Here is a 15228-nt window from a genome sequence, read left to right as displayed (position 1 = left end):
TAAAAACACGTTTACCACAAGGAGGATCACAAGAAATAAGAAAAACCACAATCAAGTACCGAAAATATGTTTAATATGATAACGTCATTCATATGAGTAGGTGAAACAGTTGCATAGAAATGTAGGAAATAACTCATATTAAAGTCCCGTGTATTATGCCACTTAGTTTATACTGGTGCCATTCTAATAATAACAACAAATATCCCATTTATGAAACGCAACCCGTTTCCTTCTGGAACCGGTGTTATATATATGTACAACTATACATTATATACATCAACATGCACACGCGTAACAGAACTTGGGATTGATACGACCTGGTACTCAGTATAAAATAAAATACCCTTGGTTCATCAACTACGTTGCGTGACCATGTAAGCCCACTAAGTAGAGGACTATCGTCTTCCTAATTAAAAACCGACTACTGTACAGCCTGTACATGGGACCATATTGATTGGCATTCATTCCATGCCTTAATTACTGATTAGTTTTGAGAATTAGATTAACGTAGCGAATGATGTTCTCATGGCTATTTTTTGCTGATGTTAGCATCATAAGGTTTAATTGTCCAATCACGTTCTTGATAAGGTCCCACGGGACGAGCTTGCTCATAGGTCGGAGAAAGTCTAATTCCTTGTGTAAGTCCCATATTAAGTCTACAGTATTCGCCTCATTTATGTACTAAAAACCTTATCCTATCGACCTACTCTCTGGCTACAATCGACTTGATTTAAGCACGACTGCTGTTTTATATGAGTATTTAAGCATTTAAAACGAAATGTAAAATCCTTCAGTATTTTTCTTAATTTGGTGCGTAGACAATGTGTATCTCCTGCCACATTCAGCCGCTTTAAAATGCTGCAGAAACATTTTACATTATATATATATATATAAAAGAGATAAGTGTCTCACCACGTGTATTCTGAGAACAAAACAAACATTAACGCTTTTCATTAAGAAGGCCAAATACCTAGAACTACTACTCAAATTAGCAACATTCCTTTATCATCACCACTGGCGCTTAAAGGTAAAAATAAATTGCATTATTTAATATGCATTATGGGTATTTTGCCAGGATAATCTGTTTGGATAGCCAGCTATATAAACGGCGGAAAGCAAGCGTATATACAATGAGTATTTCGCACCTTCTTCTTCAAAAAACTTAATTGGAACAACAAGCTACTACATGCCTTTATGAGGCCATCCAGAATTCCCCTTAACGCCCCCATCTCTTTTGTCATTTGCTCAGCAACGGGAAGAAATACAGTACAGTTCCTGGCACATTAAAAACAGATCGTCCTCTGTTGGCTATTATATAATACAGTCATCATTTATTGACAAAGTGGGAATATTGAATGGCCCCAGAAGGCTTAATTGAGACTTCATCATGCAACACGTATCAAAATTGGGTATTGACATGTTAGCCTCTGGGATCACTGGAAGGCAACAAAAAGTCAAACATGAAGACGCCAAAGCGGTGAGTCTACGATAGATAAAAAATAATAGTCGGTCGACTCCGTGCAAAATTTATCTCCCGTGCTTCCATCATCATGTCAATGTATCCAGGCCCTATAGCCGTTAAATTTAATGATAAACGTGATTAAAGAATTTATTTAATAGAGCATTCCCTTTGGGTATTGAGCTTTTGCGAGCGCCTCCCATAAGATAACAATTCCTTGTTAGTAATACTTTGTTACAGTTTGACAATGTTTTAACTGGTTCTAACAATGCAAAACAATAGGCTAATAACTGCAATTTAAAAAAAAAACATCAATGTTGATGGATGCAACTGTGTATATTTCCCATGAGACTTTGTGGTGCATGAAGAAACGGGGAAAAACATTAGAGAGCCCTTGACCACAAAGAGTAGAAAAAGATAATTAATCACATAATAAAACACCATGGAAGCTTGCCTGTGTTCCCATCTCGTCGGTGGAGTTCTGTTACGTTGAGTAGGTCTACAGACATTTCTCCGGATTCATAAAAGGCCCATAACAGCAGATCCGGCGGAAGCACCAATGAAAACCTCGCTGTCTTTTCTTCCTTTTAATCGCGTACATTTCTCTATCATATCTGCCCATCAGCTTGTCTTTTGATCTCGTAATTTCAGACAATGCACTGCTATAGGCCTTGGGTTGAATCATATTTCAATGTCACTTACACTGAACAAACCAGGGAGAGAGGTGTCAGCTGAGGAGAAGCAACTTCGCAGAAAGAATTACCGAGCCAAGTGCTATAAGCAGGCTCCAGGAAGCGGAAGCGGAAGTTTGGCGTGCGGCGTTGCACAAGTCACCGGAACACATGCAGAGGCGCCCGTTGCCATCTCTCTCCCTTCTACACACGTCCACCAGAGGTATGTGAAACACGAGGTCTTCTTCGTCCAGCGAACACGTTCTTCTGATTAGCAGCTCACCTGAAATATGTTGAATTTTTTGGTACTATTTCAAGCTAATTTTAAGAATAAATAAATAAATAAATAAATAAAGACACAAATGAATCGTTCGAATGCGCAGGCGTACTGACGCATACGTACATCGTTTTGTGGGAAATCAAAAGAAACTAACAGATTCCCAATGTCGATCACCCTAGGGTCAAAACTGACTTGCAAATGTAAAAGAATAAAATATTGTATTTCTTTTCCCTTGTCGTTTTCACTTACTTGTGATTAGAGGAAGGGTTTACACAAACTGGCGGTTTACAGCATTCATTATGAATTATTTCAGATCTGAGTGTGGTATTGCAATATAAATACCTGTTCGATGAACACATAAATTACAACAAGATCAAAATACAGATACGGGGAAACGCCAAGAGGTGACAGAAGATGTCTGATCATAAACAATTTATAACATTGCAGTTTCACAAATAGAAAAAGGACAACACGTGCAGCGAGATATATGCATGGGTCTTGTAGGGAAATGGCTATGTTTAAGTAATTTAAGAGGTAGTTTTAGAGAAAAAAGGCCGGGGAATAGATATACTGCTTGAGATAGTTAAATGAAATTCATCGATGATAAATAAAATCGAAAGTCACGCATCTTAACGGTACAGTAAAATCAAGCGAGATTTCGCAGGAGGAGAGTCTGGTGGGAAATAATGGCAGAGAGCGCGGTGCGGCAATGAAAAAAATCAAATAATTTATCTTTGGATATTTTTCTGGGTGTTTTCTCTTTCGTTGTTTAGAACTACGGTCTATTACCCAAGTACAGATTCACCATATTTTGCGTGGCTTGTATTTATTTCTTACACGACTTTCACCCTATATCGCCAAAAAGTAGTACATTTAGTATAATTTATTTCGCCACCTCTGTGCTCATAGGATGTCCATACGCATCTATAAATTGCTCCTTTCTTTCCAAATTTCATCTAAATATAAAACCCTTTGTTACGTCTGTGTATGGTTATTATGAAGACGGGGTTTCATATTTTGACATTACATTTACTGTTGTGAATTCTTTTCCATCATAACAAGGTGGTCGTTGACATTTGCGTGGTGCATGCCACGGGAAGAGCTATTTTAAAAAATTCCACGAAACTGTATTGCAACAACAAGCACAGAGAACATTTTTCTTAATTATATAAACGATTGCCATCGGAATAACACGCAAAACTTCAGTGAATGTTAACTTTGGAAAAATTTAAAATAGTTTAGCTTGAGATAAAGAATGGGCAATTGGTTCAGCTCGAATGCAGCGAGGAGCGACTTCGTATTGATTTAAGTGGTGAATGTTCCATTAAGCAGATAAACCACTGGATCCGAGTATAATACAATAGCACGTTATCCCGTCTGCCTGTCCATTACAAAAAGACCCAATATATCTGGTGTGGAATCAGCCACAGATCATTGAAAATTGTCCTTTATAAATGACAACGGTTGATACATGTAGATATAAGGCGAATTTAAAGAAGACAAAGATGAGCCTGGACCGCCCCCTTCTCCCTTAACTTTTCAAATTTGACTTGGCAGATGGTGTGTTTCAGGAAAAACGATGATTTACTGATGCTGTCATTTAACGGGCAATACCTTATACCCAAGTCCTGGCTGAGTACTCATGTCAGTGAGCATATTTCTGAATATTTGTATAGTATTTGTGGGAGGTTGATAATAAATTTTATCTAAAAGTTCAACTGATAGATTCCTCAAGCCACAGATAAAAATCAGAGCTATTACCACTTCAATATTTCAGTTCTGATTTAAGTTGTTCTTTGAAAATAATTATTCTTGCAACTGTGGGTACGTAAAACAGCAGACCAAAGTCTTCGCGAGAGTATAGCTTACCTTTGTGAAAATACGTCCATTTTAGACACGCCCCTCTTTTGCACTTTATGATCTGAATTCCGCTCTCCTCCTCACCAAGGTGGAGCTTTTCGGCGTCGAAGGGATCCCCGCACGTGCTGTTTCTCAAAGGCCCCAGGCACCGATAGCAGTCTATAGTAGCTGTGAAAAAAAGAAAAGTGCGAGGTGAACACTGGTGGGTTGAGGATGTTACTGAATGCTTGGTGGGGTGGGGTGGGGTAGGGTGGGTAGGGTGGGGAGTGGGGTTAGAACCGAATACTTTTATTCGATAGGCCTATGTAAGAGGTTATGAGGACAATTTAGCTGTAGTATGCACGGCGCACGGATGGACCAAGTGATTGGTTGTATCTCGCTTCATTGGCTATTTTGTTTCTTCTTGGGGGGAAGGGGTATCTCAGGGGCTAAGGGGGAGGGGGTATGCACCCCACTGTATTCCAACCTAGGTCCGCCATTGCTTTAACCAATGTCGAGACAGACCTCTATCTAGGTGGTTGCTTTAAGAAACAGACGATACATTCAAATGCGGGGCATTACTAATATTTTAATATTCACATTAAATATGATAACTTCAAAGCACTTAAAAGTGCGTGTACGAGCGCCAGAAGATTGTGCCTGTGCACGTGCGCGTGTGCTTATGCATGCAGGCACACGTATTATCAGTACAAAAGGATGTGAATAGCAGTGTTTCAGGCCTACCCAACTACCAGACTCGGCACCGAATGATCCAGAATTCACCAGTAGATCAGACCACACTACCCGTTTTCAAGGTGTGTATCAGATCGCATTACACAGTATCATACCCTGAACAAATTTTGAGTGGTGATGCAATGCTTTTCAACCCCGCTGAGAATCGTCACTATCACATCGCGTACTAGGCAAGAGCGGTGTCGCGTCTGATACTATGTAATGCGATCTGATACACACCTTGAAAACGGGTAGTGTGGTCCGATTTACCGGTGAATTCTGGATCATTCGGTGCCGAGTCTGGTAGTTGGGTAGGCCTGTGTTTGTGTGCCGTAGAAATAAAAAACGCAGACGTTTATATATAGAGATATGCTCATACACTTATTTACATCCGTCCTCACATTAAGCACCAATCTACGGATTAGGAATCAGATGTAGAGGTACAATATTAATGCACTGTCCATCTGCTACTAGTATAGAATATCTAATGCATACTTGTGCTTGAGGGTGTCTGTTAAAATACGTATTTTAAAGAAAAAGTTTCCACTTTTTATTTACAAATCTTGGTTGTAATTATTTTTGTCGTCATTATATTTTGGATATGCATTGCTTCCATTGCGCTTAACTTTTGAAAATCTGGCAAAAAATCAGTTCCAACCAGGACAATTGTTTATAAATTTTGGGTATAAGGAAACACAACGGAATATTTTCCTCTTTAATACATGTATCAGCGTCAAACTATCCCCACAGCCTCTTAAAAATATCAGTCAATTGTTTATAAGGTCTAGTCAGAAAAGCCCCTTTTGATGAAAAATTCTGCCAAACGTCGTAAATCATAATCTTATCGATTTATTGATTTCTGACACGCTTTATGGCACAAATTAAATTCCGGTCGAGATGACGGTCGTTCTCACCCAAAACCGCTTTCGCCTCGTGCTCAAAACGTGAAAACAGAACATGCTTCGAGAAGAGATTAAAAAATAAGACACTGGATATAAAAAAAAAGTCGAGATAAAAGATACAGGTGAAGAGAAATAAAATTTTTTAGTGTAGTTACATAGGGATATTATGTTTACCACAAGCCAGGGTGAGGGCATCATTTCTGTGCAAAAATTATCGCTGGACAGAATTAGCCAGAGAAATGTCTGTGAATACTGCCTGACGAACAAAAATTGTCTCGGCGACCTCAGTATACGCAGTAGAGGGCATCACACACGTAGGGGGCAGATTTCTCGTTTATGTTCTCAGCTGGCCTACAGAAAATGAGTATTGTCGTGACCTATTTGCCTACTGTGACCCGTGCGTTTCTGGAAAAACAATATAAACACAACAGCAAAAACAAAAACAAACGCGGTACTACCTTTACTTTTTGTGATTTTTCTTTAACGTTTCACAATAAAAACACGACCGTCTTTCAACTTCAACTAAGTGGCTGAAAGAATAAATCTTTTAGGATCCTGGTCGACTTGAACGGGTTGACATTTAACATCCATGTAACATATTAAACTATGCTTATGCTTATATACAGATTCAGTCAATGCATTTTAACCTATTAACAAAACATCTTGTCACGCGAGCAAAACCTGATACCAAGCCCAACATATTAACTGCCATATGAAAATACCGAGGCTGTAAAAACCGCAAGCTGCAAAATATCCCCAAAAAAACAAATAAATAAATAAATGATAAAAAGAAATAAGGTAGTTAATTTAACTTGAAGTGAGGTTGAAGTGAGGTCGTTGTCCTGATCAAGTTCAGTTGGGTTTATTTTAGCGTCTGATGAAAGTCGACTGCTGTTGCGGCCTTAAATTAACGTTATTTACGGCCAATATTGCGCCAATATTTTATGGGAAGCGGCATGTGGCCCGAGGAGGTCTACTAGCAGGCAAAAACAATATAACGGCCCTTCATGCCGGCTACAGCTTTAACAACCTACTTACATAGTGTAAAAAAACAAGACATTTCATATGCACAACTATTAATGTCTGCGCTATAAGGTCGCGGATTATATTTCCCCTATACAGTTTAATATAGTGTCATTTTTGCATAAAACTAAAAAAGGAAAAAATGATCATGAAAAGCGTGTTTTCAAAATGAATAAATAATAAAGTGGCTGGTGGAGCTCAGAGAAATGATGAAAAAATCTTGCACTCTTATTTTCAACAAATTCCAGACCAAAGATGAAAATGAGCGTGCGCCGTAATCGAAGAGACAAAGACAACGTGAACGAGGGAGGATGTTCGCAATTTAAAATACACAGTCTATTAGTGTAACATTCCCTTTAGTTTCGTCCTAGTCGATACTAATGTAACTCCAGCATAATATAATTCCCTTAGCCCATTATCTGATGCCAACAGAACACTGTAGTACAGGATACATAGGCGCCTGTACATCAAAGAAATTCCGAATTTGGTAAAATACGATATATCTGCCCGGAGATTGTAAAATAATAAAATTACCCTGGAGAGGCATGGCCGTTCGGTACCCTGTATTTCATAGCGTTACAACAAGGTATCGGGACAATCATTTTGTGTCGTTTTGCATCGTGCAGCTAAGGGGACACAAGTATATCAATATGAAAAATCTCTAAAGAGTCTCATCTATTAATTTGGCATATTTGTGGGAAGAGTGTCAATCCCTACTCTGTCCAGGCGTGCGCAGTGTGTGCGTGTGTGTGTGTGTGTGTGCGCGTGTGTGTGTGTGTGTGTGTGTGTGCGTGTGTGTGTTGGAGGTGGAGAATTAAAAAGGGCGTAAGAAATAAGAATTTTCTTCTTTAGGTTTACTTTTTTCAAGAAGTTTTGACAAACGAAACGAGTCGTTTGTTCTGCGTCAACTAAATGGGTCTCTCTCTCTCTCTCTCTCAAACACTGGATCACCAGTGCTCCAGAATTGAAGTAATTGCCAGACTTACCTGAAATAAAATAAATAGGCCCCATGACATGGAATGTTTTAGGGTCAAAAGAGAGATGCCAACTGAAACAATGGCAGGAAGCCAAACCGATGAGTTTGCGTTCGGATAGACAGGTAACTCGATTAATCGTCCGGGTTTTGGGATCCCGCTGAGTTTGGGACCAAAAAGAAGAACCAATTACGAAAACCTCGTTGTCCATACGGCTTGTTATCTTATCTTTCAGGAGAAGTTTATGATTCCCATCTGTTTCGTTAAAACAAATGAAAAAATACAAGTCTGCCCATACGAGTATATGCCACTTTTTTTTATAATCTAATGTATAGACCCATTTACGTACACACAGTGACGAAGTCTTTGTTGATTTGGATTGCTCTCTCTCTTTTTCTCTCTCTCTTTCTCTCCGGCAGTTTATTTTAAACAATATCGACGCATTGAAACCCCACACACACACTTAAAAAAATATATTTCCATACCATACAATCATTCTATACCTTTGGTGAACGTGGATGATGTGGCGAGGAGCAAAATCGAATCAAAGGCATAGAAATATGATATCAAATTTCAATACTGGCGCTTATTAATGCCGGTTCTGTATGACAAATAGGGGCTCTTCACAATATGATAGTCATTTATATTCATAAGTCTTCGACTGGAGTGAATTTGCAGCCTTTCTCTAGGACTCCGTCTCAGGCTGTCAAGAATTCCACCACCCTGAGTATTGCGGTCTATCGGAAAACCTCTATTACCAGCAAAAGCAAAACTTTTCAAACCGAGAGATTCTGACAATTACTACTTAGATTTGGGGGTTAGATTTAATCCATTTGTAAAAGTGAAAATACCGGTGTGACAAGAATTATAGTCCTAGGAATGGAAGTCCGGGTCCCATATGATATATAAGTACAGGTTAGGGTTAGTGGGAGTATTGGGAATAGTATATGAAACAGGCACCTGTACAAAGTACTAAGGAACTGACTACGGTTCCTAGCGGACTACCAATCCTGTCACACCGGCAATGTCAACTATATGGTTCCGCCTTACGGATTTAAAGAGATACCAGTTATTATATTGTTGTGCCATGTGTTAGGCCCCATTCCCAGAGATTAGATCGATCTACTTTAGATCGACCTAACTCCCTAGGGGTTCACGCTAAATAGCTGTCAGCGGAGCGGGTACGAAAGTTAATTACCCCCTTACAGCTTGTAGTAGGCGGGACGGACATTTAAGCCGGATTATCTGACAGTAATCTAGTGAGACTCCCCGCGGGGATAGTTCGATCTAAAAGCTCTGGGAATACGCCCTTATACAGCAACTTTTTAATCTGACGGGGTTACAAGATTGGCGCTGTTCCAGGAATTGAAATGCGTAGATCTAACGTTTATTTATATATTTATATTTATAAAATATATTTATTTATTTATAAAATTTAGGCCTATGTCATCACCTAGCTAGCCTATGGTAGTCAGTAGAGAGAGCAGGGGTGTTCACAAAAATTAAAAACGGACTATATCACTATAATATGCAAGTCACACCTTCTGAAAGAGTGCTTAGTTTAGTCTCGTGTCGCTTGTCATGCCGTTTTATGGGGGAAAGGGGTGAATAGACCATTGCGCCGGCCCCACCCTTTCTGATCTGCCGTCGCATATGTCTATGATTTAATTTGGAAAACAGAAAAGATAGAGACTGAGCTATCCTTAACATGAAAACTGGTAACTGGACACGTAATGAATATTTTAATTTGTCATTAGCCACAGACGTTAAATTAATTTCCTATAACTACAGGCTTCATCAAATGATTAAGAGTGTTCCACCATAAGATTACTTATTTAAACGTTTCATGAAGTAGAAAAGCGTATCATATCAATTCAACTCCGAATCACAACACATACCAAAAGTTAATTACGATCATGATACATCGTACTATTACATATTTAAAATGTCACTTTCCCAATCATCAATGCGTTATAACTAAAAAGAAAGACTTACTCGTGAATGGATCCGGCTGTGCTTGAACCACTTCGACCGCAAGAAGAAGGAGCACTGGAAAATATATACAGGTATTAACAATCATATTATTCTACGATATGTGACATATATTGTCTAAATCACTGGGAATATCGACAGGAGTTTGCCTGCAAACCTCCAGTTTCACCAATGTTATGCGTGGGATCACTTTGTGTACACTTCATCAACGTTCTGTCGATTTTCCACAGCGATTTATTTGACGTGAAATCAAAGTGCAGACGATAAAATAGTTCCAGATTGCGGACAATGGGGGGAACACGTAGAGAGTACACGCTGAATTTACCATAAAGGTCGCAGTCTTTTTTTTGATTAATCTAATTCTAGGATTCTGTGGGACGCAGGCCAGAGAGAGAGAGAGAGAGAGAGAGAGAGAGAGAGAGAGAGAGAGAGAGTAGTAGGGATAGAGGGAGAGGGGGTACAGAAAGAGAATGACACAGAAATCACTTTGCATTACAACGATCACCTACGCCATAAAGGAGAGGAAGGTAAAAACGAAAGTGATTTCAAATTCTCATACCACGTAGGAACGAAAGTGACGAGGATGGGAGGAAGGCACAAAGGAAGGAAGGCAGGAAGGAGACAGCTGCCACAGAGGCACAATCAGCTAAACAGTGCGTTTACCCTTACTAACGCCCCTTCCCAGTTTTTCTAATCTTAATCTGCCGCTGTAATACATTAATTCATTTCATTTTCCATCCCATAGCAAGTAATCGAACCTAACGCGTGGGAATAAGCCGTAATTACTGCCTTTTCCCCGAGTGGAAACGGCAGAAACAATGTTTTTATCATTAACTATCTACCACGCAATATTGCAAGCGGCAGCCGCGTCTATCATCGGCAGTTACTTCACCACTCTTGACGCTTGTCAGTTACGGCATTTCCCAAACTTACCAGACTGCATCGAATGAATTAATCTTATGCTGGCTGCTAATTGCTGCCGATATGGTTCATTTGAACCAATTTGCTCGTAATGTCGCGGGTTCTTAGTGCATAAGATGAAAACCCACCTGTTCCGCAGGTATACGGTTTGAAAATGATCGACCTAAAGTTCTCGCTGACGTCAGAGGTTGTCTGAACAAGATCCCCCACTGGCTTAAGGAGCTTTTTTTCCAAAGTTCAAAAGATCAGGATCAGATGCAAGCGTAATAAGATAAATGAGAAATGTTTAACTACAAAATTCAGGGTTATGATTGACAAGTAAAAAATGACTCACAACCTGGAAAGATACTCTTTTGCAATTTATTCCCGAAGGAGTAATAATATAACTAATTGCTTAGTTCGGTTTACAGTTACATCTTTTTGTTCGGTATTAGCAATTGACGACCTGAAAGCAAAGGCGTCCGATAAAAAAAACCTTATATAAGTGTAAACAGGCCCGTGACAAGCATTTTTAATTGGTAGGTTCTTTTTCTTGAAAAGTGGACCTTTTCTATTTTCCATGAAATCATTGTGTTCGTAGATCAAAATTTACCCAGAGCGGACCCTTTTCCGGCAAAAAGAGTGGCCTTTTCGAACTCCACCCCTTCTCCCGGCTGAGGACCTGGTAAAGCATGTGAGTTAACAGACCCTAGCAAAGGAAAGGACGGTTGATACTAATGCCAATATCGGATCAATGAGGTGTCAAAAGGGGTAGATGCTCCTCCCGTGGCTCCAGACCCCGCCCTCTTTTCCCTTCTTTTAGACAAAATCAGTATAATGAGCAAAAAGAGACAGAACCGAGTAGTTTCCTATCCCTGTACCCTACAAATTATAGCAAAATATCTCATCTACTATTTGTCATTTGTCTTTTACTGGTCTGCATTTTCTTCATAATTGTCCTCCCTCCCCAGACATTTGTAAACCCCTAGGTTATTAATATAATGACAGTATAAGAATACGCCGCATTCCAAGCATTTACAAAGCATCACTGTTTCTTTGGCGCAGGTCGTTATTTCTGGCTAACTGGATGAGCAATTTCTTTTGTTGTCGTTGACTTCTATATTATTATTATCGTCAATGCGAGAATCGGTTTCTTTACCCGTGATTGCTTGACGTACCATAGCGTTGTCAGCACACAGACGTGCAAACATTTCTCTCTGACTGCAGGGTGAGCTAGTAGTCTGATACAAAAATTGAATACTATTTTAATTTTGTATACTATTTTATTAGACCCTGATATCAGAGGGCATGCAAGCATCAGTGGATTTTTGTTGGGCATTTATTCAAAAATACACACTGGCTCATGATTAGAGGTACGTATGTAACAGAGCTAAACAGCACCAGAGAGAATAAATACAGTCCGTATGAGAAAATTAGCAATCTTAATCCCCAAATCAAATAAAACATTGATCTCAATAAACATCTCCGGGCTTCAATTGATTTATAAGGGGTCTGTGAAGAAATTGTACCTTGATGTATCTATCCGGAGAAAACTTGACGGCAATTTCACTGCTAAAATGGCAGCAGAATTTGACAAAAATGCCGTTAGTGATGTTATAAATCTTCGAATATCACTTTGATCCTGAGCTAAAAACGCGTCTGTCAGCATGATTAAGATGAGGTAAAGGCAACCATGAATTACCCATCTCGTAGAATATTTTGCAATTTGGGGAAATGACGGGAAATCGATCCTATTACAGCCAGACTTAAAGAAAGTGTGACGTATATTTCTAGTTTGCGTAAGCTCCCACATTCAGATATACTGAGATCCCACGCTTGGCATGTGTTTCAACTGGAACGATGTATCCTCTTTCGATAAAACCCAGTCATCGCGTATGTCCAATAAAAACTTACTCACGGGCGGGTAAATAAAAACAGAAGTGCACGAGTCTCAGTTGCGAAAGCAGAGAAGGTGCAATGCAAAACTGAGAGAGAGAGAGAGAGAGAGAGAGAGAGAGAGAGGGGATCAGAAAGGGTAGAGAAAGAGAATGTCACAGAAACCACAATACGTTACAACGATCACCTGCGCCATAAATTTTGCGTTTTAGAAACTGAGTTTTTTTTAACCTCGGAAGCCCTTTTATACACTATCTCTAGATCTCAACTCCAGGCTTCACTGCGCATCCAACAAACAACTGAAGTTATACACTTTACAACAAAGTATAGCAAAGGCACACTGCGCTATCACTCAGTAATTACTTAGCACCCGCAGGTATGTATTGCACATACACTCTTTTACAAGGACTAGTACAGAGGTAGAGATCTTACGCATCGGCGTTCGTTTGATAAGCTCTTCAAATGCACCCTTACGCTCAATTGTGTGCCTTTGATTTGCTTTTAAGTTGGCGTTCATTTGAAAGAGCAGTAAACTAAAGAGCATAGAAACACTTACAGTTATGCTGAGCACGCACGTGGCAGGATAAAAGAAATTGTTCACCTGGCGAAAATGCCCAGTTGGGTCATACAGGTGAGCTATTCTCCCCTAGGCGGGGATGGAAAAAATAGTTGCTGGGTCTGGAATTCGATCGGTCATGTCAGTCATGCCGCCAAGTCATATTGTTTCTATATTTGTCTCCTGCTGCTTTGCGACAACAGCACACGTTCATTAGAAAAAGGTGCCTACATGTAAGTCTTCCTTACCGATAGATATTTATTTATTACAAAATTCCTGCACAGTAATCATTTAAAAGTCATTAGTTACGACATGAAGTAGGATTTGCCAGTCCCCACCCCCCCCCAACACACACACACACACACACACACACACACACACACACACACACACGAACAAGGTCCAAAACCACCCCAATCTCTATCGTCTCTTCCAAGCTGTGCATCATTTCCTATACAGTATTTCCCATTACACAATGATTTTAATATTTATCTGTTCATATGATCTTTTACGTCTCTAATACAGGACTCCTTAACTTGATGTGTCAGCTGAATGGGTTAAGGCACGCAGGTAGGTTTCCTGTGCTAAGAAGGTAGCGCTTGCTTACCCAGGATCTCGAGCACTCTGACTTTTAAACAACCCGTCCAATACCCAAGGCGCCCTGCAGGTAACGCTATCTTTCCCTGAACACCGCAATTCACACATTAACAGTTTCCCTTGGAATTTTATTTATAGACCCATCTGACAGAAATATCCCAACTACACACAGGAAAAGCCGATCATAAACAGTGATTCTAAAAGTTACTAAACGATGTTGCAGTCGTACATATAGTCTCGCTGAAACAATGCAGGCCAATTTAACATGGCGATATTGTTGACTTTTCTAAAAAAAAACTTAACACAAGGCACAGCGTCCCAACGTCGTCCCATCACATTTCCGTTAATGTTCATCAAGCGTGTAAGTAGCAAGCACTTCTCAAAATCCATTCCGCTATTACTACATCTATCAGTGCTTGAACGCTTTCGACAAGGACCTCTACATTCACGCTTAAAGATAATATACCCACTTCGTTCACTTACCAAGTCCAATCTCGAGCAGCGTTTGCATTTCCTCGCACCCTTACTTGGAGACGTAGAAATTAACCCGGAAATTAATCACATTTCACTTGGCCGTTTTTGCAGTAAATCACAAACGTATCTATCCAGGTATATTTACAACTACAGTAATTTCGACACTGAGACTTGGGGGATATATTTAACCTGTGGACTACCTTGCTAGGTGTGCGAGTGGCAGTGAAATGCAGGTGGAGCTCTCTTATGACGTCATCCGTTAATATGGTGTAGCCCGGTCGCGCATGCGGCTCTAGCGATTTTCCTGAATATTTTTATTTTTCGCTCTGCTGCTTGGGAACTTAACTGACGGCTAACTGAATTATTTCTCATCTCAGACGTACAGTTAAACCAGAACATGGGTCGAACTTGTTGCCGGGGTCCTTGTGTATAGCGTCTGACCGCTTAACGCCGCGGTCATTTCTGACCAAAAGCGCTGCCTTGATTAGGATAGACATAAAATGAATATTTAAACACGTCATTAGCCACAGACGATAAATTTATTTTCTTTGTCTGCAAGCTAAATCAAATGATGTTAAACAACGGTGGTGTGAAGTATATTTATAGTTTTACGTTAAATACTGGAAGCAAACATAAGAGGACGAGATAATGTTGTTTTATTGCCTATCACTGCCAGGCATAAAAAAGATTAAAAACATAAACGTTGGTTGAGTATAAAAAGGGCTGGGTTTGCTCGAGAAACAAAAACTGGTTCCCTTTCAATGAAATTGGTGAAACCTTATAAACGGTATTGCCCGACGTTTTTTCCCCGAAATGTAATAAATACATATAATGTGCAAGTATCGAAAACATTCATTTTCTAATTTCAAGAAACAACCGTACCGTTATTAATGAGGGATTTTATTAGTTAAGATTCCTTGTTGTATGCTAAAA

At 39.6% G+C, this 15228-nt stretch overlaps 1 protein-coding gene across 1 annotated transcript; it reads right to left on the bottom strand.

The window, feature by feature from the left end:
• Nucleotides 1-56: 56 nt before the first annotated feature.
• Nucleotides 57-14519, bottom strand: LOC106162535 (UPAR/Ly6 domain-containing protein qvr). The gene is made up of 4 exons (XM_013539846.2): nucleotides 14305-14519; nucleotides 9876-9929; nucleotides 4280-4438; nucleotides 57-2413 (listed from the first exon to the last, which is right to left on the bottom strand). The coding sequence occupies exons 1-4, from the start codon at nucleotides 14330-14332 to the stop codon at nucleotides 2187-2189; spliced, it is 468 nt and encodes a 155-aa protein (XP_013395300.1). The 5' UTR covers nucleotides 14333-14519; the 3' UTR covers nucleotides 57-2186.
• Nucleotides 14520-15228: the final 709 nt, after the last annotated feature.

Source organism: Lingula anatina, chromosome 7, assembly GCF_051362555.1.
Source record: "Lingula anatina isolate TDL-2025a chromosome 7, LinAna3.0, whole genome shotgun sequence".
Lineage (NCBI taxonomy): Eukaryota > Metazoa > Brachiopoda > Lingulata > Lingulida > Lingulidae > Lingula > Lingula anatina.
This window is presented reverse-complemented; position numbering and strand designations above follow the sequence as displayed.

Bases quoted from the DNA above. Each gene is read 5' to 3' on its own strand.
- LOC106162535 (XM_013539846.2), bottom strand. From the start codon at position 14,332: ATGCAAACGCTGCTCGAGATTGGACTTG. The intron at 9,930-14,304 runs GTAAGTGAACGA...TATATTTTCCAG, and splicing joins GCTGCTCGAGATTGGACTTG to TGCTCCTTCTTCTTGCGGTC. The intron at 2,414-4,279 runs GTAAGCTATACT...AACATATTTCAG, and splicing joins ATGGACGTATTTTCACAAAG to GTGAGCTGCTAATCAGAAGA.